This window comes from Balaenoptera borealis (assembly GCF_965194805.1).
Source record: "Balaenoptera borealis genome assembly, chromosome: 15".
Taxonomy (NCBI): Eukaryota; Metazoa; Chordata; class Mammalia; order Artiodactyla; family Balaenopteridae; genus Balaenoptera; species Balaenoptera borealis.
The window spans coordinates 78,270,370-78,297,186 of NC_138871.1; the positions used below are offsets into that span (position 1 = coordinate 78,270,370).

General features: G+C 38.9%; 2 protein-coding genes and 1 long non-coding RNA gene across 4 annotated transcripts in view; 2 read left to right on the top strand and 1 right to left on the bottom strand.

The window, feature by feature from the left end:
* Window positions 1–17,471, bottom strand: part of LOC309611705 — a 397,191-nt gene extending 379,720 nt beyond the window's left edge. Inside the window, exon 1 of the long non-coding RNA XR_014234688.1 lies at window positions 17,344–17,471. This is a non-coding gene — a long non-coding RNA (uncharacterized lncRNA). The remainder of the gene's footprint in view (window positions 1–17,343) is intronic.
* The window catches only part of LOC309611703 (cytosolic 5'-nucleotidase 1B-like), a 35,665-nt gene extending 15,321 nt beyond the window's left edge, over window positions 1–20,344 (top strand). The window contains exons 3-9 of the mRNA XM_082356471.1: window positions 183–320; window positions 1,638–2,117; window positions 2,419–2,586; window positions 3,721–3,850; window positions 5,812–5,934; window positions 6,342–6,526; window positions 17,251–20,344. Coding sequence (XP_082212597.1) covers window positions 183–320; window positions 1,638–2,117; window positions 2,419–2,586; window positions 3,721–3,850; window positions 5,812–5,934; window positions 6,342–6,526; window positions 17,251–17,583 — 1,557 coding nt within the window. The 3' untranslated portion in view covers window positions 17,584–20,344. The remainder of the gene's footprint in view (window positions 1–182; window positions 321–1,637; window positions 2,118–2,418; window positions 2,587–3,720; window positions 3,851–5,811; window positions 5,935–6,341; window positions 6,527–17,250) is intronic.
* Window positions 20,345–20,466: 122 nt separating this feature from the next.
* On the top strand, window positions 20,467–25,548 carry RDH14 (retinol dehydrogenase 14). Of its 2 annotated transcripts, none has more exons than XM_082356456.1 (2): window positions 20,467–20,986; window positions 24,313–25,548. In XM_082356456.1, exons 1-2 carry the CDS (start codon window positions 20,594–20,596, stop codon window positions 24,928–24,930), a joined length of 1,011 nt encoding a protein of 336 aa, XP_082212582.1. In that variant the 5' UTR covers window positions 20,467–20,593; the 3' UTR covers window positions 24,931–25,548. The 2 variants fall into 2 exon arrangements, with proteins under 2 accessions (XP_082212582.1, XP_082212583.1); XM_082356457.1 differs by having other exon boundaries at window positions 20,467–20,977.
* The last annotated feature ends 1,269 nt before the right edge of the window (window positions 25,549–26,817 follow it).

The window sequence follows — 26,817 nt, forward strand, 5'->3', positions numbered from 1 at the left end:
TAGGATTGGGCCAGAACTAGAATAATACACAAGGGCCAAGACTGAATTACACGTCCTAGAGGGCAGGGGCCTTCTCATTGATCACTGCTATATTTAGCTTGCCATGGCTGTTTCGTAAGCATTTGTGTGGGAGGACTCGGTAGTGGGGTATTACACTCCTGGGTCTCTTCTCTCCTTGGAAGGGATCACAAGAATTAACCTTGCCGAAGACAGACTCTCGAGGGTACCTAGTGAGAAATCAGTGGTCTCGAACTTCAAGGAGCCCATCCACCAGAGCTCCATCAGTAGATGAGTCCAGAAGCAAGAACACAAGTCTTAAGGTAGAGATGGGAATGAAAGGGAAGAGTACATGCCAGAATAATAATAATAATAATAACATAGATTGATGCTTTCCATGTGCCAGGCCGTGTTCCGTGTACTTTATATCTTTTAGCTAACTTAGCCCTCACAGACCCCCACCCCCATCAATCCCCAGAGTAAGAAAACCAAAACACAGAGTAACTTGCCTAAGATTTCACACTAGTAATGCTCATAGAGCTAGATTAAAACCTAGGATCTCTAGGTCTATAAACTGCACATTGAATGATTAAACTCCATGGTTTCTCCTTCCTTCCTTCACACATTCAAAAACTATTCATTGAGTACCCAAGACTCAGAAGAGGGGGTGAAAATGTCAACAAAGCAGATAAATTGTTGAAGAGTATTAGGTTGTGTGACGCTTTGAGCCCTTAACTAGGCCTAGTCACATAAGAAGAAAAAGTTTGTTGTGAGAATTAGTTTTTGGACGCAGAGTGTGACACAGGCCCAGACACTGGGAGAACCAATCCATCTGTCTCTGTGAGGACTGGCTCAATAATCTAACCAAGAACATGTCCTTTGAAATGTGTGAAATAATCACAAAAACTGGAATAACATATGGATGCTTAATAATCTATCTCATACCTTAGTGAAGGAGTCCTTTCTCTAGAACGACTAGAACCAGTTCCTATTTAGGAAGATGATTCTCTCCAATTGAGCTTCACTGGCACAAGAAGCTCTGAAGGTGATGGGGAGACACTTGATTCTCCAGCCTACTGACCTTCCCAGCACTCACTGCATTAATCACAGAGCAAATGTGGAGACAGATGCCCCTGAGGTGCTTTGCAGAGCCTTCTGGTGGGAACTTCTGGTCTAGCTGCTCATCAAGTTAACTGGAGGTCACAGATGGAGGCAGTGGCAAGCAAGGTCCCTTCCTCAAGCCCTCTGTCCTATCTGAAGGTCTCTGACTGAGCAGGTATATGTGAAGAAAGTGACAGAACTTTGCAAACTATGCGCCAGCTACCTAGGGGCAAGGAAAAGGACCTCTACCCTATCAACTCCAAAAGAAAAAAAAAGTGCGAGGTTCTGATGGAACAACTGGGGGGAAATGAAAGCAGTCTGTCTCTGTGTCCATGTAACAGAAATGTCTAATATATGGAGCCTTGAAACGTCTGAGCCCCTTTAAGCCCTACTTAAAGGAGCTGAGATGAACCAGGATCCACCTAAGAGCTAGGAATGGAACACAGAGAAGGGGACAGCTCCTTGACTCCAGCTGGGCAGAGGTGAGGACGGGGACCCTAGGCGGGCATCTAACTCAGAAGCCCACTTTCTTGCTCCAGCCCCCCAGGAGCTCCACGACCTCCCGGACTTCATCCACCTCCCCTAGCCATCAAGAGTCGCCAAAGCCGCTGTCAGCGCAGCCCTCGCCACCCACACCAACCACTGCGCTCGACTCACGTTCTTCCACGACTCCGGAGGTCCAGCTCCAGACCGGGTCCCGGCGCAGCACCAAGATGGCTGAGAATTCCGACGCCTGGTCTCCCGGCCTGGGGCAGGAAATCCGAGAGTCCCGGTACCCACGAGAGTCGCGAGACTCGCGAGATTCCAGGGATACGCACCAGCGGGAATATCCGCGCACGCCCCCCACTGAATGGAAATCCTATGCCCAGCGCAGGGCTCTCTACCCGTCACAGCTGGATCAAGACTGTATGCCTGACCTGGTCAGGCAGCGAGAGGAAGAGGAGGACGAGGACGATGCCTACTGGGCATCCGTGAGAACACTGTACGAGAAGACACCGAGCTGCTCGCGCCCCAGGCCGGTGAGCAGGGCCCGCCTCCCCTGGTATCCGGGTTGCCGCTCCACGCAGCCCGGCGGCCGGACCTCTCTCAGCCTCCCTCCTCTCCATGGTACAGGGAAGTTCACCCCGCCCCCTGCTTCTCCTCCCTAAACCTACCCCTCTGCACAGCGGCCTCCAGGACCCAGCCCTTGGCTGTCTCCAGCACCCAGTCCTCCAAGCCGGGACCCAACTGTTTCCTTCCCACCCTGCCCTGGGATGAGGCCCATTCCTGATCCCTTCAGGTCTGTGTGACTCGTCCTCCTGTCGGTGCCCCTCTCTGCAGCCCAAACCCAAGCATGCCATCACCATCGCTGTGTCATCCCGTGCGCTCTTCAACATGGTGGACGGCCGGAAAATCTACAAGGAAGAGGGTCTGGAAAAGTACATGGAGTATCAGCTTTCCAATGAGAATGTCATCCTGGCCCCAGGGCCGGCCTTCCGCTTTGTCAAGGTACTCTGCAAAGCTGTCTTTGGCCCTCCGGGACTCTGGATGGCAGGGAAGGACTCATGCTAATCCCTGGGATCTCATCCAGCTTTCCTTATAATTCCTAGTCCACACTTGTCATTCTTGCCTTTTTTAAGTCTACCCCAGGTCAGTTTATATTTTAACAGAAGCTTCCACACTGTTGAGGGAGGGACTGCAGCCCTAGATTTGGCATGTTGAACTTCCCTAAGTGGAGTCCAAATCCTGAGACCTGTAACGGAAACTTTTGTTCTCTCCATAGAAGGAGCAGTAACCAGAAGCAATAATGAGTTTACAATTCCAAGCAGTAGAAATAAAACACCCCATTCAAATGACATTAAATTCACTTTAGCTGCTCTTGCCCCAAACACAGCATATTAAGAAAGTCAAGATGCTCTTGGCACTTAGGGGCATGACTTTAATAGAGAAAGTAAGGTTCTTGGAACTTACACTGAAATGTACAGCACTTATAGCTCTGACCCCATATATAACTTATACAAGTATTACACAATAACATCATAACCAGGCAGAAACAAATGACACCTCCACGTGTTGTAAGTAGAAAGTAGTTATGAGGCATAGTGGAAGCATGAGAGGAAACCACAAACCTATTCTAGAGACTCATGTTTTAAAAAATATACAAAATGCTCACTTTGGCAGCACATGTGCTAAAATTGGAACAACACAGGGACCATTAGCATGGCCTCTGCACAAGGATAACATGAAAATTCTTGAAGCAGCCTATACTTTTCACAATAAAAAATAATCATCAGATGATCAAGAAAGGCAGGTTTTATGAATCAAAAACAAAAACAGACAAACCATAAAAGGGTTAGCCTGAGCCTATCTATGTACTTCACAGAAATAATTCTAGTAAACCAAATGTTGTAACAATTTTCAACAAACATTACCCATCTTTCAGTAAACATTAACTGAAGTCCTATGTATGCGAGGCTGAAAATACTGAAATGAATGGCATAACCCTGCCTTAAAGGAGCCACAGTCTCTCAGTGAAGAGTCTTCAGGGCTTGAATTGGACACCTATGGGATCCCTTCTCTCCAGACCCCCAATGCCCACTTTGCCTGGCCCTCTTTACACACATTTGTGTTTGTAACCTTCAGGCACTGCAGCATGTCAATGCTAGACTCCGTGAGCTGTATCCTGATGAACAGGACTTATTTGATATTGTTCTGATGACTAATAACCATGCCCAAGTGGGAGTGCGGCTTATAAACAGCGTCAATCACTATGGTAAGTAAAATAAATACCGTGTGGAAGAACAGCTCGCTGCTCTGGAAGAGAGAAGCCATGTTATTTTGCTCACTGTGGCCTAACTAATGCAGTGTCTGATAGTGACACCCCCTTCTGCGTGAGGAATGTTTATTTGCCTATGTCAGAACAAGAGAGGCCATGTTCATTTTTAACTTCAGCACAGAGTTGGGCCCAAAGCTCTGGACTTAACTTGTCAAGTGTGAATTTCAAAGTCTTAATCCCAGGTCCTGCAATATATTTCTCTGTTTTATGTTTTTCACTTCTGAACTTGACTTCAAGGAGCCGTCAACCCAGGGCTTTCTCTGTGCGATCAGACTTCTTGCTCACCACAGATGCATGTTAAAGGTTTAAAGGTTTTTACCTTTCCTTTCCACTCTTAACATCTGACTCTCCCCGGCTGCTCTCTCCACACATCAAATTCATACTCATGCCAGCAAAACTGTCTTTATTCCTTTACAGGGAAAATTGGTTTGACACTAGTCTCTTCATAGCATTTCCATTAGTGTGTTGGTGACTTTAAGGGGAGGTTCTCATTTTTCCTCTTATGAATTTACCTGACTTCTTATGTGGGGACCTTTAGCCCACTTTCTAAGTGACATATCCAGTCTTAAGGGTATGTCAAGTCAAAATAAGGTTTAAATTTGGCATATTTAACTTCTAGGCTTAAATTAGGCATATTTACAAATAATCACTATCTATTACAAGTTATAAGTTTTATATTATATTATCCTAATTATAAGGCCAACATCTTACTGATACACAGTTGAAAATATGTTTACCTTTCAAAAACACAGTCTTCATAGTATTATGCTATGAAGAGAGAGAATGTATATAAAAGCTTTAGCGGAGATGAGTGGTGTAATCACTCAATAAAGGACAGCTATTATTTTTACAAAACAGCCTTATTTGATTTAGTAGGTGATTTAAGTCTATCTGTTCCTCACCACACTAAGCCTATTGAGCTTAGTAGCATGAGGAATTCTAGTTATTTACATACTAATTCTGTTAATGAACAGATAAAGCCCAATCTTCTGCAGCCTTGCTCATGGAATAACAACTTTTCACCTGAAGAGTTAGTTATTTACCTTCTCTCGGTGCTGAAGGCAATTTGTATCTCCCTTTGCTATGGTCTTTTCTATATTATAATTATCTGTTTACATGCCTGGCTCCTTGGTGAATTGTGATCTCCTAAAGGAATCCTAGGTCAAAAGGTATAAGCTGCTTAAAAGCTATCGATACTTTTATCAATAAAAATCAAATTACTTTCTAGACAGCTTGTACCAATTTATACTTTCATCCATAGTGTATGTAACTGCCTATTTTACAAACCTCTCACCAACATCTAGTGGGGTTTTTTAACTGTTGTTGATTTGAAAGGCATTTAATGGTATATTAATGTTAGTCTGCTAATGATTGCATTTAACATTTCAAGTCAAGAGAGACAATTTCAGACCTTTTGTTGTTGTTTTGGGGAAACAGTTTAAATGCTATCACTACTTGCTATTACTATTGTATTGTTACTAAAGAAATACTAAAATGGTACTTAAAAACAGAGCTACATCTTAACTGGTCCTCTCAACAAGTGAGGATGCTGTAGCTAAAGGAAAAGTGCCCTGTTCTAGTCTAGACAAGAGTCAATGTGAAGCACTGGGCTTAGACAGTCTTTATGTCTCAGTTTCCTTTTCTGTAATGAGGATAATAATGCCTGCCGTAACAGCTGTGTGAGAGTAAACTGGCATGGCCTATCTGGATATACTTCATAAACTATCATGTACCATTATATAAAATAGCTGAGACATGTTTCAATATTGGTACTACAAAGGTAGTTCTAAAACTTCAGTAGGCACTCATTTATTCCTAAGGTAACTTTCACTTGCATTTCCAGTAAGTATACTGTCTTTAGTCTGTGACATAACAAAGTCTTTCTTGCCTGATAATAGGATTACTAATTGACCGCTTCTGTCTGACTGGTGGAAAAAGCCCCATTGGCTATTTGAAGGCATATCTTACCAACTTGTATCTTTCTGCGGATTCTGAAAAAGTACAAGAAGCAATACAAGAAGGTATTACTTGGTTTCCTCTCTCTAGTTAATAAAGAGGTCTGCACTAGTGTTTCATTCCATTGGCCTTCATGTATGATTATGTGGTTTACGTCGTTGTTGGGGTTTTCTGCTAAGGTGTTTCCACAAGTGGCAGCCCTTAAGTTTGTCTTTTAGAGCTTTCACCTTCATGGAGGTGGACATCTTCAGTGATTATCCTACACCCATTTTACATTTTCCCATCCCTTATAGAAATGGAGGCAGTACAAAGACAACTGTTTTGAGATGTGTGGTTGTGAAGAAGAGTTGTGTCGTCAGGTAATAGCGAGAGAGGAAATTCGAGGTCTGGGAAGAATTTTTTTTTTTTTTTAAATAGACACTAAAACATACGGTCCTAAGAAGAGTATTAATTAATTCCAACGGTCTTCCAGGGATCGCCTCTGCAACAATGTTTGATGGAGCCAAAGACATGGCTTACTGTGACACACAGCTCCGTGTGGCCTTTGATGGGGATGCCGTCCTCTTTTCTGACGAGTCTGACCATATTACCAAGGAGCACGGGCTGGACAAATTCTTTCAACATGAAGCACTATTTGAGAATAAGCCTCTTGCTCAGGTAGGTTCAATGACCTCTAATTAATTTTGATCTACTTATTTTCCAACATACCAATATAAATATTTCTTCATTGTGATGACTTTTAAATTTTTTTAGGCAGGCCACTCCTCACTTCTTATCCTTCGTAGTTTTCTCCCCTTGTTTCATGAACTCCTTATTTTAAAGCATCTCCTGCCAACTTTTTTTTTAATTTTAGCATTCTTTTATCTATCCTTTTGGAGATGTTTCTATGATCTTCTCATGAGAAAAAGTTCATCTCCTCCAAATTATGAGTAACAGAGGTAATACGGCTTACCAACTAGCCATTTCTACATAATAGTTCTCAAAATAGTAAGGTTATTTCCAATAGGTCAGTAAACATTTGTTGAACCTCTCTGTCCATACCCTTAAACTCCATAAAGGTAGCACTTAACTGAGAAAAATCTGCAAAACTGAGAGTTTAAACTAAATCAAATAATGAGCCCCAAGCAAGTACAAAGTATGAACAATTAAAATTTTAGGTTTTTTGGAATCAATCCATGAACCGAAGTGTTAAAAGTCATGGTCTGAAATGAACAAAACCTGCACTTCTGAACCAAAGGAGATTTGAACATCAAAGTATTCTCCAAAATGAATATGAAATAATGGATCATTCAGTTTTAATCTATGAATCTTACCTAGGCCTTTTTTTTAAATTGGCCTTTTTTTTCTCAGCTCTTCTTGAACTTAAGATCTTAAATATTGTTAGTTTTATTACATTTATAAAAGTAGGAAGAGACTAATTGAAAGATGAAAGTTTTACTAACTTACCTCACATTACAGCAAGTGATATTTAAATTCTGTGTGTTTTTGTGTGTGTATGTTTAACTTCACAGCCCCTTCCTAAATAGCTTCTTTAGAAGCCTTGAGCTCATGTCAAAAAGTTGTTCAGTGTTAACAAAGTTTACTGTTGAGAGGAAAACCCTTGTTATATTTTACATAAGTCTGCTTTGCTGAAATTTAGAGCCCATTGTACATTAGCCTTTAAGCATTATTAAAATGTTCAAGATCTCTAAAAAAGAGCACTTAAAAAGAAAAAAAAACTTCAAAACAAGAATTATTTCAAGGTAATCTTAAAATACCATTTTTTTCATCTCAGGAAAAGAATCCAAATTTCTTTTAGATTCTGTACTTATCAGTTCTTTTCTCCATATTTTAAATCATTTTTCCCATTAAACAACTGAAATTGTAAAGTTCAACACTAGTTATTGCAGGAATACCCAATGAATTTTTACTAAGCATACTTGTTTTCATAATGTGGTCCTTCTGACAGTGGAAAAATATGGTATTTTTCACATAGAAAGGGTAGCTTTCCTATAAAGACCAGGCTTTGCCAGATGTTTCCACTGATGAGAAGGAAGTTATGAGATATGATTCCTAACCAAGGCTTTCAGCTATGTTGGTCATGGGGCTTATGGTTTCGTCATGACAATATCCCAACTGTCTCCAATGGAGGAGATCTGAGAGTGACCAGCAAATGGGACAGCTGGACGGGATTAATTTAGCCACTCTCATTGTAGCTTATAAAGCCTCCAATGTGGTACCATGACAAGTAATGGACGTCTCCTGATTTGATCTCTATCTCATTTCACCATTCTGGGATAGTGATCTCCGTGTGTGTGTGTGTGTGTGTGTGTGTGTGTGTTTTAATCAGAATTGTTGAGGTATACTTTATATGTAGTATAATTCATCATTTTTAGTGCACAGTTCTGAGAGTTTTGACAAACATACATGCGCAGTCGTGAAACCACGATCAAACTCAAAATACTCACAGAATTCCCTTGTGCTTCTTTGTAGTCATCCTAGCCCCCTATCCTCAGGATCTGTCAAACACTAATCTGATTTCTGTCCCTATAGTTTTGCCTTTTCCAGGTGTCATATAAATGGAACCCCATAGGATGCAATCTTTTGAATCTGACTTATTTTACTTAGAATGATGCATTTGAGATTCATCTGTGTCATTCCCTGTATCAGTAGTGCGTTCCTTTTTACTGCTGAGTAGTAGTCTGTTCTATGGATGTACCACGTTATTTTATACATTTACCTATTGGAGGATATTTAGGTCATTTCCAGTTTTGGGCATTTATAAATAAAACTACTTTAAGCATTTGCATACAGGGTTCGGTGTAAACACAAAAATCTCATTTCTCATGGGTAAATACCTCGGAGTAGGATTGCTAGGTCACAGGGTGAGTATACGTTTAACTTTACAGATAGTGCCAAACTATTTCCCAAAGTGGTCACACCACTTTGCATTTCCAGTGAAAGATTTTTTGCTCTGCATCCTTGCCAGTATTTGGTAACGTCAGTTGTTTTTCATTTGTTTGTTTGTTTTAAGCTGTTCTGGTGGTTACATAATTGTATCTCATTGTGGTTTTAATTTGCATTACCCTAATGACAGATGATATTGAACACTTTATCAAGTGCTTATTTGCCATCATATGTATTCTTTGGCAAAAATATCTGTTCAAATCTCTTGCTCATGTGAATTGGGTTGTTTTTTATTTCATTACTGAGATTTGAAAGTTCTTTGTATTACAATTCTGGATACAAGTCCTTTATCATATATTTGTTTTCCAAATATTTTCTCTCAGTGTGTCCTTGTCTTTTCACTCTTTTAATATTTTTCAGTGTCCTTCAATGAGCAGAAACTTATAATTTTAATGAAATTCAATTTATCTATTTGTTCTTTCACGAATTGTGCTTGTTATGTCATATCTAAGAAATCTTTGCGAACCCAAGGCAAAAATTTCCTCCTATGTTTCTGAATCGAAGTTTTTAGAATTTTATGGGGTTTTTTTTTTTAGAATTATTACCTGTTTGAGTTGATGCATTTGTGCAAAGTATTAAGGTTCATTTTTACTACTTATGGATATATCTTAATTGTTTCAGCACTATTTGTGGAAAAGACTGGCTTTCTTTTCCTTTAATATAGGTATCTATCCTTTTGCCAATATCACACTGTCTTGATTATCATAGTTTTATAGTCAGACTCGAGATCTGGTGGCAGGAGTCCTCCAAATTTGGTATTTTTCAAAATTCTTTTAACATTCTGATTCCTTTGCATTTGCATATAAATTTAAAACTTAGCTTGTCCATTTCTGGAAAAAAAATCCTGCTGAAATTTTTATTGTGATTATGTTGAATTTATAGCTTAATCTTGGGAGAATAGATATTTTAACAATATCAAGTTTTTCAGCCTATGGACATAGTATATCTCTCCATTTATTTAGGTTATATTTAATTTCTTTCATCAGTGTTTTGTAGGTTTCAGCATATAGCTATCACACAAAGTTTATTAGATTCATACCTAAGTATTTAATAACTTTTGATGCTATTATAAATGATACTTTAAAATTTTTAATTTCTAATTTGTTTATTGCAAATACACAGAACCACAATTTATTTTTGTATATTGACTTTGTATCCTGCAACTTTGTTAAAATTACTTGTTAGTCATAATAACATTTTTGTAGATGATTTAAGGTTTTCTACATAGACAGTGTGGACTGTGAATAAAAACTTGTTTCCATTCTGTATGTCCTTTATCTTTCCTGCTTTATTACCCTTGCTGGTACATTCAGTACAATGTTCAATAAGCATTATGAGAGTGGACTTCCTTGCCTTATTCCCTGATCTTAGAGGGAGATCATTCAGTCTTTGACTCTTAAGTATATTATCTACAGGTTTTTTGCAAGATGTCCTTTGTCAGGTTAAGGGAGTTACCTTCTATTCCTGTTTTGTTTTAGAGTTTTATAATAAATCCATGTTGAATTTTGTCATATGTCTTTCCTGTATCTATTGAGAAAAACATGTGGCTTCTCTAGTCTGTTGAAATATAAATTATATTGATGAATTGCATTGCTGGTATAAATTCAACTTGGTTATGTTGTATTATCCTTTTTATATATTGCTGGATCCAATCTGTTAAAATTTAGTTAAAAAAATTTTTTTTGCCATTATGTTCTTGAGTGTTCTTTTTTTGTAATATCTTATAGAGTAATGCTGACCTTATAAAATGAGGTGTGTAGTATTTTCTCCCTGTCTATTTTCTGGAAGACTTTGTGTAGAGTTGGTATTATTTCTTCTTTAAATATATGGTAGAATTCTCCAGAGAAGCCATCTGGGCTTGGACTTTTCTATTTAGAATGCTTTTAACTAAGAGTTCAATTATTTTTGATAGATACAGAACTACTATGCAGATTTTCTCTTTCTTCTCTTTCCTCTTCTGGCAGTTTATGAGTTTGTGTCTTTCAAGGAATCTGTCCATTTCAGTTAAGTCACTGAATTAACGAGCATAAATATTTTCTCATATTTTACTATTATGATTTTCCTATTTTTAGGAACTTTAGTGCTGTATCCCTTTTCATTCCTGTTATTAGTAATATTTGCCTTCTCTCTTTTCTTCCCCCCTTGTGGTCAATCATGCTAGGCTTTAACAATTTTATTTATCTTTTTAATAACCAGCTCTTCCTAAGTTTTTAAAGGTGATTTGAGGCTTCTTTTCTATAATAAACATTTAACACTGTAAAATTTCCTCTAAATGCTACTATAGTTGCATCCTATAAATTTAGATAGGTGGTTTGTAACTTTTATTCAATTCAAAGTACTTTTTAATTCCCTGTAACTTTATCTATGAGTTATGAGTTATTTATAAGTGGGTTATTTAATTGTGAAATTAAATTTGGAATTTTGGATACCTTTCTGTTATTAATTCCAAGTAGAATTCTGTTGTAGTCAGATAATATGTTTTCTATGATTTCAACTGTTGAAATTTGTTGAGGATTATTTTATACCCAGAATAAATGGTCTATCTTGGTAAATGTTTCTTGTCTACTTGAAAAGAATGTTTATCCTGCTGTTTTGGGGTTGAATATTCAATAAATGTCAATTAGATTAGGTAAGTTAATAGTATATTATTCAGGTCATATTGCCTAGGTGTTTAATATTGTCAGTGATGTTCTTTCTATTTCTTCTATCCACTATTGAGGAGGCAGCATTGAAGACTTCAAGTATAATTGAGGATTAATCTGTTACTCCTTTCAATTATATAATTTTTGCGTCATGTATTTCTAATTTCTGTCGTTTGGTGCCCAAATATTTAAGATTATTATATCTTCTTGGCAAATTAATACCTTTTCATTATGCAACGCCCCTCTCTCTGATATTCATACAGCCATTCTAGCTTTTTTTTCTTTTTTGGACTGATGTTTGTATGGTACAACTTTTCTATGTTTTTACTTTTAACCATTTATGTTTTTACATATAAAATATCTCCATATTTAAATTGGTTTTCTTGTAGATATTACATAGTTTCTGTTGTTTTTCTGTACAATCTGACAATCCCTGTGTTTTAATTGCTGTTTTTAGATCTTATTTATTTATTTATTTATTTATTTGCAAGTTGACTAAGTTTTATTATAATCAGATTCTTTCTTTACAATTGGTTTACTCTTTTAATTTTTATTGGAGTATAGTTGCTTTACAATGTTGTGTTACCTTCTACTGCACAGCAAAATGAATCAGCCATACATACATATATCCCCTTCATTTAGGACACTACAGTGCATTAAGTAGAGTTCCCTGTGCTATCCAGTATGTTCCCATCAGTTGTCTATTTTATATATAGTATAGATCATTTATCTTTAATGTGATTATTACTTTGGTTGGATTAAAATCTACCATCTTCTTTTTCTATTTGTTTCATCTTTAATTAACTTTAGTTTCTTTTTCCTTTTATTATTTTTGCTTTTGAATTTATTGTGTAGATTGTATGCTTTTAGGATTCCATTTTATCTCTACTATTGATTTATTACTCATTTTAGATTTTACAGTGGTTACCATAGGATTTACAATATACAACATTAATTAATCACAGTCTACTTTCAAACAATATTATGCCACATCATGTACAGTGTAAGAACCTTACAACAGTATACTCTCAATTCCTCCCTCCCATGTTTTGTGATATTGGCATACATTTTACTTTCACCTATACTATAAACTCATAATACCTTGCTACTATTGTTTATTTGGGTAGTCAATTATCTTTAAAGTGAATAAGGAAAAAACAAAAATATGTCTTTTGCATTCATCTTCATTTTAACCATTCCAAGAATCTTCATTTCTTTGTGTAGATCTAGGTTTCTCCCTGGTATCTTATTCCTTGTGACAGAAGACCATCTTTTTACATTTCATATAGAATCGATATGCTGTTACCAAAGGCTCTTAGTTTTTTGGTTTTTTTTTTTGCCTGAAAAACTCTTTACTCTCCTTCTTTTTTGAAAAATATTTTATTTTGACTGGCTATAGCTTTCTGCATTTACCCTATTTTTATTTCAGCACTTTAAAGCTACCCATTCATTGTCTTCTGACTTGCATAAATCCTGAAAACAAATTGTTTGAGATTCTTATCTTTGGTCCGTTGTAAGTAATGTGTCTATTTTTCTCTGGCTGCCTTCAAGATTTTCTATATTTCTTTGTGTTTCAGCAGTTTGAATATGGTGTGTGTATATGTATTCCACAGTATTTCAATGCCCTGTTCTTTTTTTCCCCACTATTTTTTCCCTTTATTTTCAGCTTGAGTAATTTCTACTGACCTATCTTCAAGTTCACTGATTCTTTTCTCAGCTGTGTTGGCTCTATTAATGAACCCATTAGAAGCATTCTTCATTTCTGTACCACAATTTTTATTTCTAACATTTCCATTCAACCCTTATCTTTTCCATCTCTTTGTTGAAATTACTAGTCTACTCATGTATGTCATCCACCTTTTAATAGAGTTGTTAAGATATTAATCAGAGTTATTTTCAATTTCCTCTCTTACATTTATGACATCTAGATCATCACTGAGTCTTCTGTTAATTACTCTCTCTTGAAAGTTAATTGCTCTTTTAATTTATTTTTATTGTAGTCTCATAAATCTTTGATTAATTTCTAATCATAGTTTGTAGAGAGTATAGGCTCTGGTTAATAGTATTTTTGCCTGGTAATAGGCATGGCTCCTCTTCCGCTAGCAATTAGTGTGATTGATTGAATCACCAAATCAGGCATTCAACTAGGTAAGCATTTTGTTGCTGCTATTGTTACCTTCATTTCATCACAGGCTTCACATTCCTCTGGTAGGGTACTGAAGGGTTTTTCATAACATTCCTTTTCCATTTTCAGCTGTAGGCCTTCTCTTTGTGTCCATGCCTCATGGGTGGCCTCCACATTGTTACCCTTCTCCCAACTGTTATTGTTTGTCTCTGCCAGCTCAGGTGGTGATGTGAGAGGAAGAGACATTCTCTGTTGTCCCAGATTAGTCTAAATCTAAGTGTGTACCCCCCTAGGTTTTAGGGATGAAGTTATATCATTGATCTCACCTTTCTCCCAGTGATAGGGGTGGTATCTAATGGTCTGGGTCTCCTGCCCGTCTCCCAAGGGTGGAGGATTTTTCCTTCCCCTTCCCCCTTAGCAGTAGATCTTTACCTGTTCCCTGGGGGTAACAGTGTTTGAAGCCGTTCTTCCAACAGTTTAATACTTTTGTCCCCTAGGAAGTATGGGACAAGGTAGATCTTTAGTCTTTTCTCACAGTGGCAGCTGCTCCTCTCCTCCACGTCTGCATCACCAAGGACTGTATTCTTTCATTTTCCACCCTGTCTGCAGTCCTTCTCATAAGAAACTAGTGAAATCCATAGGGAAAAAATAAGCCTGGAAAACAGTGTGCATTTCTTGTGTCTGTGGCTTCCAGGGCTTCTATGTTCTCTCCTTAGCCCATACTTGTCCTTTTCCAATTTGTTTTTAAAAATTACCTGAATTTTTCATACCTGCTTCTATGGCATCTGATATATCTTCCTTTAGTGCTCTGCCAAAGATGTGCCAGTTCTTGAATTCCATCTGTCCTTGAAGATTTTTTCCCTTAGTTTTCATGTTAGTCGGTTGCCCTGCTACCTCAGCTCTTTCATGGGCTCAAGAAAAATTATGATGTTTCAGATTATCTGGCTTTTTCTTGTTGTTAGGATAGGAGTAACAGTCTTTCCAGCTTTCTATATCCAAGGCAATCCAAATGTTCTAAATCATAGAACTCCTCAAAAAGGTATTTTCAAGTAACTTTCCTTCATGTTTCTATATTTTTTCTTGATAAATTACATACTTACACTACTGTACAAATATATAAACTGTTAAACATACCCCAAAATAGAAGAAAGAAAGAATGATATGGGTACCTGGTTTGAACATGGCAATATAAACTGACCAAGCCCTATTTATTCTCTTTGAAAATTACTCAAAAGCATCAGGGAGAGCCGTGTTCCTCTGTGTTTCAAAATCAAACTGTGAGCAGGGCAGCTTCTGCCAACAGTCACTACCCCACACTTTGTTTCTGTGGCCAAAAAAATAATAACAATAATATAATATGTTATAGTTTTTTTACCTATGTGACTTTTTGTTTTTTTCCAATATGTGCAGCCTTAGACAAAGCAACATAAACAAATGATCACATAGATAAGCCATGTTTGTGGAAAATGGTTTCCATGACAGCAGAGAAGAAAGGAGCTTCTGAATTGTGAAAACAAGTCAATATTAAAATACTATCCACGACCTTTCCCCAGAATCTCTCTAATTTTTCCGGGGAAAACTAATCTTCTTCAGAGATAAGTAATAAAAAGAGAACTAGCACAGAACATATGCAAAGCTACTATGAGAAAAAGGCAGACACAAAAGAGCAAAATCTAATAACAGATGAAGAACTCTCACTAGAAACAGTTGCCAAAGTATAGGTAAAAACTGTGACTAATCATTTACTTAAAAGAAAGTTGGGTCATAAAGTGGAAATCCCCAAAATCAGGGAAGAGATGATAAAATGTTAAATGGTAGAACTCTGGAAATGAGCAAATAGAAAAACAATATTTTAGAGAGAAAAATGACAGAAATAGGTCATAGGTAAAGAAAATCCAACATATGCAAAATTAGAATACCTGAAGAAAACACTGAAATTATGTTATGGGGGGAGGAGGATAGGGTTGTGTGTGGTAAATATAAAGATGCAAACTTATATCAAAATATAAGGCAAGAAAACATCCTGAATTATCAGAATATTTTAATGGATACATTAAACTATTAAAGGTTAAAAACTAAAGGCCACATTATACTATAGGGAAATAGAAGAGAATGATCATCACTGAGACATGCCCTAGTAATATTTTTTGACTTCAAAAATAAAGAAATAATTCTTTGGGCACCCTGCACACACAAGTGGGGAAAAGAAAATCAAGCTGTCCTGAGTCTTCTCCACAGCAGCACTCAGTAGCAAAACACAGTGGAGCCCTACTTATAAGATCATGTGGAGAGGAAATATAAATCACAGATTCTATATCCAGTCAAAAGCTCATTCAAGTAAAAAGGAAACACATCAACAGTTAAGAACATAGGATATTCTCAGGGATTATTATTTCCATAAGATATTCTTGAGAAAACTAACACAAGAGGACACATTTTGGCCAATATGTAGGTGACTACAAACACACAAAGGCACAAGTGGGCATAGAATATGTTTAACCATAGATCTAAAACTAAAACAACTGCAGGGATTAGAGTGACAGAAGAGAAAGCACATATTATATGCCCTAACAATGTAGAAATTATTTAACTATTAAAAACTGGAAAAATATGGAGGAAAAAGTTATAAGGAAGAGTAGGTGTACTGATATCTTCAGTTACAATAGCTGATCAAAGGATAAAATGTAAAGCTGAGAGATAGAAATATAAGAATCTTTAATAATTCAAATGCAAACACTGAGAAAGGTGAAACAGTTAAAATCAAATGATTGAAGAAAAAATAGAGGATAAGAGAAAGGTGAAGAAGTACCCTAATTTCATTATTTTTCATTATAAAAAATAATAGATCCTGGATTTAAAAAAATAGAGGACTGAGGGTACTATAAAAAGTTATAAAGGTAACCAATAGAAGGAAATAATACAAACCTTCCTAAATGTTAGAAGAAACACACATACACACATGTTCAAATAAAAAAGACACTCAGTGAACAATCTTTTGAAATCTTTAAACACGAAAAATGAAATACAAATTGTAATACAGAACCATTATCACATATATTTGTGATATCGATAAATAGAAATGGCCTAAAACTCAGCTTTTGTGTTAAAAATTAGACTTTCAGATTGTATCACTTAGCAAAATCCAATTCTATGTTCTATACTAGAGGTACAGCTAAAAGTAAGTGTTCAGAAAGGTTGAAGATAAAAGTGTGAAGATATATAAAGTAATTGTAAATATAGAGAAGACTGGATTCAAGCCAAGAAGGAATTGAACAAGATAAAAAAGTACACTTTATAATGTTAAAATGTGCAATTCACAAAAAGTAAATCAAAAGAGTAGTGCTTTTGCTGATTAACTGAGCTTTCAGAGTATCCCATTTGCCATGGATAGTTTACGTCTGTTGCCCTGGTTCAACTTTTTATGGAAGCTCCTTTCACTCTTAAAATATCTGTGTTTATATGGCCATCCTATGTTTTACTCTAGGAATGCAAGGATGGTTCCATACAAGGAAATATAATCACATAAATGCAAGGAGTTTTAGCATTGTATCACTGGTCTATACTGCATGTTTCATGCAGTATTGTAAGTTCTTATAAACATCTGCTTTTTTAGCGTTCACTTCCTTTGGCTCACTGGATGACAGCTGTGACATATGTTCCTTTTACAGGGTCCCTTGAAAGGCTTTCTGGAAGATTTAGGCAGACTGCAAAAGAAGTTTTATGCCAAAGACGAACGGTTATGTTGCCCTATCAGGACCTACCTGGTTACAGCTAGGAGTGCAGCCAGTTCAGGCGCCCGCGTGCTGAAAACCCTTCGCCGCTGGGGTCTAGAGATAGACGAAGCTCTTTTCCTTGCTGGAGCCCCCAAAGGTCCCATCTTGGTGAAGATAAGGCCCCACATCTTCTTTGATGACCACATGTTCCACATTGAAGGGGCACAGAAATTTGGCACCATCACAGCTCATGTACCTTATGGAATTAATCAAAAAGAGAGCAATTAGGGATGGGAAGGGGAAATAAAGCAGTGAGTCTGGTATTACAGAAGCCACATCTTGTGGATCTCTAGGGCAATTAGAGTAGATTAGACCTCAGAACTTTGTTCATTTGGAAAGGTTTTCTCTTGAGTTTTTAAAAACATTTTGAACTCTCAAGTTACCTTCAAGCTACTTCTCTTGGAGCTGTCAATGCTGTTGATGACATTGCAACTACCTCTGTGTGTAAGTCATAATGATGACTCTTTAGAATAAGTTTAGAACTTGAATCCTTGAATGCTTAAAGGACTATGTCAGAAGCCTACTTAGTTTTACAAAGCATTGCTCATTTATGGATGTTGGTAGCTAGAATGAATCATTACCCATCATCATTATAGAATAGTGGGTCTTCACAAGTGAAAAGAGAAGGGTTAAGTACACTCTTGAAAACTGGAGCTTTTTAGTCTGTTGCCTCTGTGAACAGCCTTTTAATCAATGCAAAAATGAAAATACCACTCTACCTGCATGAGTATACCAATTTTGACATTGCTTATTCAGAAATAAAGCAGTTATTCGTACAGGTTACTTTCATCTAAGATGAGCTCCAGACAGAACCTCCTGGAAGGGTTCTTTGAAGCTTATATCCTGGGTTCATTGCCTCTGGACTACAAGGCTTCATATTTGAAGTCTCTGGCTTTGGGCCCAGCAGGTAGGTCCAATGTTTATATGGGGAAAAAAAGCCTTGGCTACCACTTCAAAATGTGACATGAAGTAAGTGTAGTATCCTAGCCTTCATTGTTATCATTCTGTTGTGATTTTTGTTTTGTTTTCAAAAAAAACATTGATTGGTTATTAACCATAATCTACTACATTAGGAACAACAAGCTGGTTATTTTCAGATGTTACCTCATTTTCTCATCAAACCAAACTTTCGTGACATAATATCAATATTATTACCTTCCTTTTTTTAATCAATGAAGAACCTAAAATTCAAAAAGATTAAGTAGCTTGTCCAAGGATGTGCAGGTAATAAATGGTAGGACTAAGATTCAAATTTAGATCTCACTTCAAAAGCTATATGCTGTCTATCTTCTCTTCCTCACACCCTCTCTTGCTCCTTCTAGCCCCATCTCCATCTCTACCCCACCCACATATACGTATTCCACCCCAGTTCTAGTTAAAGCATACCACTGCTGACACACATCTTTTGATCTGCTTCCTAATTTGATGTAAGGCAGTCCAAAATATATCAGTCATGACACTTACTGAGTACCTACTGTTTTCTACGCATTCCCCAAGATAAAGGCCACATGAGAGACTCAGACATAATCCCATCCTTTAACAATCCCTTAGAAGAAGTCAAATGTGCAAGCTCAAATAGCCAACACGAGAGGGCTGTTTGACCTCAGTGCCAAGTGAGGGTCACACACAAGGCTGAAGCAGAAATCTGCATGGGCTGGAAGTGGTCAGGAAATGTAGAGAACGGAGGTGGGCTTTGCAGGACAGGAAAGATGTGCACGGATAGAAAGGAAGAGAGAGGAAACGTGCTCCCGGCTCAGTGAGTGTGAGAGGCAGCTTCAAGTTACAGATAGGATGGAATAAAGGCCCACCCCCTCATGATTTCTGTTCCTGGTGCCTTGCCTAATCCTCAGGGACAGTGCTCGTCCCACCTCTGAGCTCCATTCTCAGCACTCATAAGAAACCTTCTTCTGGCATTCTACCCCTTGGCTCTTTGTACTATGCCTTTTTGTTGCATGTTATATCCTTCCCAAATACAAGGGAGTGGAGGAGAGTTTATCAAAATCATCTAGGGAGTTTATTTCAAACTACAGAAGTTGTGTGTCTCTTCTCTTGTCCTGAAGATTCTAGAATGGGGGCTGGGGCAGGAGAGGTCTCTGGACCAGACAGTAAGCACCCTGAGGGCAGAAATGGTGCCCTATTTCTTCGTGACTCTCACAGGGCACAGGGCCTGGCATATATTGGATGGGTGAGTAGATGAACGTATGACGACTTAAGAGTAGCTTGGTCTAAAGTTTGAAGTTTGCAGCTTGAAGATGGATCCCTGTGGCAATAACCCCTGACATTTCTGAAGCATTTTACAGTGTAAAAAGCACTTTCCCTTCCTTGTTACATTTAATATTCTCCGGGAGGGAATGGGGAAGACACTTGTGAATGAGCCTGCTCAGAAATCTATGTGTACAGTAAGTGCACGCTTTTCCCAGTGTATCTCTACCACTGTCAAATAAGACCATTTGAGAATGCCTTTTTATATATGGGTCAAGGCCACAATGGTCTAACATTCTCAAACGGGGGTCCCCAGATCACCTGCATTAGAATCACCTGGGAACTTGTTAGAAATACACATTCTCAGGTTCCATTTTGGACTCTAATGAACTTGAAACTGGGCCCTGAAATTTCTGTTTTTTCAGGTCCTGCAGCTGATTCCAATGCAACGCTAAAGTCTGAGAACCACTGGCCCATTCTATTTCTAACTGATTCATGTTGCTAAGTTCTCAGCGTCAGCTGTGGGAAAAAAGAGCCTCTCCTCAGACTTCAGTTCGGCGGGAACCATTGTCCAGAGGATGAAGGTAAACTGAACTGAGGGTTAACAAGTCCCAGGCGCCCTTAAGGGAAAACACACTAAGCCAGACCCGAAGTGTGGGATTTGTAAAGCAGCCTATAAAGAGACTTGTAAATTCAAAGCAGTCATTAGGCATTTCCACGGGGAAGGCCACCACCGCTCTGGGGTTTCCATGGGTAGGGACCTCAGGAGCCTGAAAACCCGAGGCCGTGCTCACCCTTCTCTCTCTCAGGCTGGGAGCCGGCTCCGCCGAGGAGCCGCGCAGAGCGCTGTCCTCTACTAACCAATCAGGTGCCCTCGGAAGGGGGACTACAAGTCCCAGCATGCCCCACGCCGCCGTCAGGGGACGACAGGCCGCGCCCCAGCGTTCTTTGCGTACAGGTGGCGAGCTCAGACCTGGGCGCCCGGCGACCCCGGAAGTCCCGCGCAGGGGCAGGTGGGCCCTGGGCCCGGGCGGCCATGGCAGTGGCTACCGTGGCGGCGTTACTGGCCGCACTGGGTGGGGCCCTGTGGCTGGCGGCCCGGCGGTTCGTGGGGCCCAGCGTCCAGCGGCTGCACCGAGGCGGGGACTCCGGCCTCATGCACGGGAAGACAGTGCTGATCACGGGTGCGAACAGCGGCCTGGGCCGCGCCACAGCCGCCGAGCTGCTGCGCTTGGGGGCGCGAGTGATCATGGGCTGCCGGGACCGCACGCGCGCCGAGGAGGCGGCGGGTCAGCTCCGCCGCGAGATCTGCCAGGCTGGGGGCCCCGAATTGGGGCCTGACTCCGGCGGGGCCGGCGAGCTTGTCGTCAAGGAGTTGGACCTCGCCTCGCTGCGCTCCGTGCGCTCCTTCTGTCAGGAGGTGCTCCAGGTGTGGGGCTCTGGGAACCTGCCGGAGACTGGGGACTGGCCAGGGGCTTCGGCGGGCGAGGCGGGGCCTGGAGGGTCGGGGGCTGAGCCAGGGAGGGGACCGCCCACAGTCGAGGGGGTGTGACCCTGGGAATGATTCGGGCGGCTTGGGAATTGAAGGCTGGAAAAATTGGTAGGGCAGTCTTCTGTCTTCCAAGAATGTTGAGAAAGAAAATGGACCCAAGAGGAAAATAAGCGAGTTTCTGAACATTTCCTCTTGCCGTGTGAGGACAGCTCAGGAGGAGATCCGCCAGGTTCCTGGATTGTTTTTCCTGTGTCCAAAGTGAATGTGCACCAAGCCATCTCTCAAAGAGCCAGAGAGCACATAGGGGAAGTTGCTAGACAAGGACCTTGGAGCAATTTTTCCCCCTCTGCTAGGGTAGGAAGTTTAGCTTTCTGCCACCAGTGAACTCATGAGCAGTATCCTTAACCATACTCTGGCCTAACTTCCAAATAGACTGGAGCTTGGAATGCCAGTGGTCATGTGCTCTAAATGGGGACAGAAATAAAAATAATATAATACCTAGCACTTATTGAAAGTTTCCTGTGTGCCGGGAGCTGTTCCAAGCATTTCAGATATATTTTTTTTAATTTTTAATGAAATTAAAGTGACTTTGACTGCTCTTGTCATCCAGTCTTCACAGTAACCCTGTGAGGTAGGCATTGTTATCCCCATTTTACAACGTAAGGCCACTAAGGCATAGGTAGGCTAAGTAATTTGCCCACGATCTGTCTCTAGAGCCCTTGCTTTTAACCCCTATACAGTACTTCTGCTGCCTGCCAGTGAGGTAGAGGATTTCTTTGTTTAGATAGTAGATATTACACTGAAATGGATGTCCTCTGCTGAAATTGAGGTAGAAGGGTTCCCTGCAGAGGTGACTTGCAAGAGGGCATTCAGAAGAGTGATGTTTAAAATTAGCTGGCATAGAAAAGGAGCCTATATGAAAAGGAGTTTCCTGAGTCTAGAGCAGAAGTTCCCAAACTTTCTAATTTTTTCATGATGCCCTTAGGCCAATACAAATATCTAACAGCTTACTCATTAAGTAATTAGATCCAAACAATAAGTATTTATGTAACAACTTAGTAGCTGTTTGAAAAAAAACATACACATAGCATAGATGAAAGAAAAAAAGATTTTTATTTCATTTTTCAATAACCATAATTATTATAACCATAAGTGTACTAATGGGAAGTGTGCATCTGTTGTTCACTGGACCAGCTTGTCAAACTTTGGAATCAGACTGAACATTGCCACCCTCATTTCTGTTCTATGTTGATTTTTAACATTGTACTTGCACTTTATTGCAGCAACTACTAAACACTCAGCTTTGCAAAGGTAGGACATCATCAAAAGGAATATAGCACAATAAAATGTTGAAGATGTAAACCACTTGGAGCTTGGTAGTTTTTGAGATGTTGAGCAGAGTATCATTTTGTTTCCCTTGAAAATTTAAAATACTCCAAATCACCTTGAGAGTTTCCTTGTGACTCTCTAGGGCAACTCGATGCACAGTTGGGGAGCTATTGCAGATCCAGAGAGTTTTGGTTTGCTTTGCCTTTATGACCAGTATTTCATTATCAGGTTTAGAAATAAGAAGTAATAGTGTACAAGAGATGTTGGGAGAATCAAAAGTGGATCTTCCTATTCATTAAAAATGTAGATGGGGCTGGGTATACTTATTCCTTGATACCTATGGTTTCTCACTACTTTGGCCACTTGACAGAACCAATTAAAAGTTAAGGAGATAAAGAGATAACTAAGTTGTCCTTGCTTCTAAGTATGTATTAAGTTCCTTCCTGGCTCTGAAGTTCAGTAGTTCAGTGACTATAACCAGAATTAAAAAAAAAAAAAAAAAGGAAGTGTAAATTTCCCACAGGTTGGTTTCCTGGTATTTATGTCATTTATCTTCTAGAATTTAAAAAACAGTAAATGATACAGTCTTAAAATAACACAAGCCCAACAAAGAATGATGGCTCAGAAATGATTAATACAGGAAACTCTTCCAAAGGATTACTGAAAAGAACACTCCTTTCTTTCCCCCACGGGTGAACTTTTGCCTTCTTTTTGAAGTTGACTATTGGAAAAGCAAAAGGTGCTGAGACAGACAGAATGAGAAATAGTTAATCCACTGACAGGTAGGCTTTGATAACAGTTGTGAAATTTAACACATTTTTCTTTTCTCTTACATTTGGCAAAAGGGCCAGTGATATTTGAAATTTGACCTCAAATTTATTTAATTGTGGGTCATCACTGTGTCTTTGCACCTGGAACACGTTGTACATTTCTTTTTCTCTGCCCATCAAAAGAGACAGAGGAGCCAGGAAGGGACAAGGGAAAGCCAACTTACATGAAGTAAAGAATGAAAAGACTTCCCTTTGAGGACAGTCTAAATTTTAGGACTTTAATCTGGGAAGATGCAGGAGGATATGGTCAAAGTGCGAAATTCTGACTGTATAGATCTCTAAGCTGGGGGCTCCTCGAAGCTTGAAAGAGGTAGATTTCATATAGGGAAAAAAGAACTGTGAATTCTAGAGTCATAATAGAGGTTAAAGGTGTTTGCTGGGCAGACCTCCTCTGTTAAGTCTCCTTTGCTGTTATTGTGAGACTTAGTATGTATGATTCATGGTTTTGTTTTTGATATGTTTATACTACCTGTTTAATATTTTTCTCAATGTTTCTTTGATTTATTCATGATGTTCTCTCCAGTCTTAATTTGCATCCCTCACCCTCTCTATTGCTTATCCCATTTTTAAGGAAACAACTTGGCGTTGCTCCATTCCCATGGTGACATTTATTCTTAGAAAATTACAGAATAAAACAATCCTAACTTGCCCCTGGTGTTGACACTAGTAGCGCTGGGAATAAACAATGCTGACCTGTCTTCTGCTGTAGTTCCACTCTCTAGCTCACATTGGCTGTCTAGCTATGGTTTGAAAATCCCAATTAGAAAAGCAGTCTAGCTTACTAATTAAGAATAGGGCCATTGGTGTCAGATTTCAACTTCAGGTTTTTGTTTGCCACTTAGGAGCCCTGTGATTCTGGACAAATCACCTAACTCTGGTGCTTCAGTTTGCTTATAGAGTAGTTGAGAGTAGATGAGATAACACGAAAAGCACCAGGTCAGGCATGCAAGTCATTGTTGTCGTCTTCTTTTCTCTCAATTGTTGAAAACTCATAGAGGTGTTTTTTAGAATTTTTGTAGTTTGCAGGAATTGTTTAAAATTTTATTTTAGGCACATTTAAGGCCTGTGTTCATAACTCTGCCATTCTCTTTTTGCCATTTGAAGGAAGAGCCTAGACTGGATGTTTTGATCAACAATGCAGGCATCTTCCAGTGCCCGTATATGAAGACTGAAGATGGGTTTGAGATGCAGTTTGGAGTGAACCATCTGGGGCACTTCCTACTCACCAATCTTCTCCTTGGACTCCTTAAAAGTTCAGCTCCCAGCAGGATTGTGGTAGTTTCCTCCAAACTTTATAAATACGGAGACATCAACTTTGAAGATTTGAACAGTGAACAAAACTATAATAAAAGCTTCTGTTATAGTCGGAGCAAACTGGCTAACATCCTTTTTACCAGAGAACTAGCCCGCCGCTTGGAAGGCACAAACGTCACTGTCAATGTGTTACACCCTGGCGTGGTGCGGACCAACCTTGGGAGGCACATACACATCCCACTGTTAGTCAAACCACTTTTCAATTTGGTGTCATGGGCTTTTTTCAAAACTCCACTAGAAGGTGCCCAGACTTCGATTTATTTAGCCTCTTCCCCTGAGGTAGAAGGTGTGTCAGGAAAGTACTTTGGGGACTGTAAAGAGGAAGAACTATTGCCCAAAGCTATGGATGAATCTGTTGCAGGAAAACTCTGGGATGTCAGTGAAGTAATGGTTGGCATATTAAAGTAGGAACAAGGAGTAGAAGAGAGCTGTTTGTAAGAAAGACTGGATGTCAGCTCTATCGTTTTGTTTTGGGTTTTTTTTTGGCTACTCCACGTGGCTTGCAGGATCTTAGTTCCCCAACCAGGGATCTAACCTGGGCTCCCAGCAGTGGAAGCATGGAGTCCTAACAACTGGACCGCTAGGGAATTCCCTGGATGTCAGCTCTATCTTTGATCGGAAATGGTGTGGCTTGGGCACTTGCTACTTGAAAACGCAATTTTGGTTTTACCATAGTACTGCTAAGAGGTACATAGAGATATTTTGAAGTTACTAAAAAGTTATTTTTTGGAGAACATAAAATTTCAGAAAAGATGTTTTAAATATATATAATAAGCATATCAATGATTATAATGAGTGATATGGTTATATATTTTAAAATTATAATTGAACAAGCATGGATTACAAATATTAAAGAATTCAGGTACTTGAAATAGATACTTTGAGACGTTTTTCAAATATCTTTGAGTTTTATGGTATGTTTAAAGTGTTAAATGTTTTAATGACAATACTGGCTGTTGTGGGGAAATAATATGCATGGTGTGAATGCACAATTCTTACTTGGAATAAATTTACTGATGCAAATTCTTAATTGTGTATTCCTTTAGAAGTTTCTCTGAAATTAGTCCTTTATCATCTCATTAGCCTCTACTCATCTGGGTATGCCCAGTGCCTTTTCTTCCCACATATCTTGCACACTGCTTTAAGAAGTAATATTTCTAAAACCCAAATCTGTGTCACAGTGTCATGTCCCTGCTTAAAAACTTGTGGTGGTTTCCAGTTGCCCATAACTGGGTTTCCAGCCTTTTTTCTTTCTTTTTTAAGCTGCAGAATGTTTTTCTTCAAGAGAAGTCTTATTCGAACGTAGAAGCTGGATGGGTATAATCAATCATGGTAATGCTGTGAGGATGGAGTCTTCCAAGGCTATTTCTGAAGGGACTCTGTGCAATTCAGTAGTTTATAAACCATTTCCATTTAAACATTTTAGTATACTTTTGAGACTCCCCATGAACTGGCCACATGTTTACCTTGTACTCTTACACTCAGTGCTGTCCAGTAGAACTTTCTGCAGTGATGGAAATAATTCTGTCTGCACTGTCCAATATGGTAGACTCTAGACACATGGGTTTATTGAGTACTTGAAATGTGACTGAGAACTGATTTTCTAATATTACTTAAGGTCAATTTAAATTTAAATAGGCCTAGTTACTAACGTCTTAGACAGTACATCTCTACTCCTTTCATTGTATAACCCACTCCTCAGTATGGACCAATCACCCACTTGCCTCTGGGCCTTTCCTTATATTGTTCTTTCAATCTGGAATATCCTCTTTTTTACTGGGAATACTACTTAGCCTTTAACATTCCCTTCAAGTGTGTTCCTTTCCTTAATATCTGTAGGAGGATCCAATTCTCACTCTACTTTTTTTTCATTGATCTTGGCAGATTTACTAGGAATTTAGTGCACTAATTATTTGTTCACAACTCTAGCTAGACAATTGCAATAGGAATTATCCAAGGAAAGATTATATTCTTACTAGTTTTCCTTCCTCAAGAGTCAGGTATAGTACCTGACACAGTAAATACTGACTAATGTGTGAGTAAATAATAAGTCAATGGTGGTATACATAAAAATAATTGAGTAAGTAGGAATATTGTAGGCATCAATAGTAATTTTAACTATTTGTTTTAACCATCTCATAATATTGGCAAAAGGAATTATGACTGTAAAGGATAGACTGAACTACACAGAATTTAATGGCCATTTTGGTCAGGAGTAGTCCTTGATTGGTTATTATTTTTAAGACTAATATCTGGTTACCAGTATCAGTTCTTTCTAAGAATGGCAGGATCTTG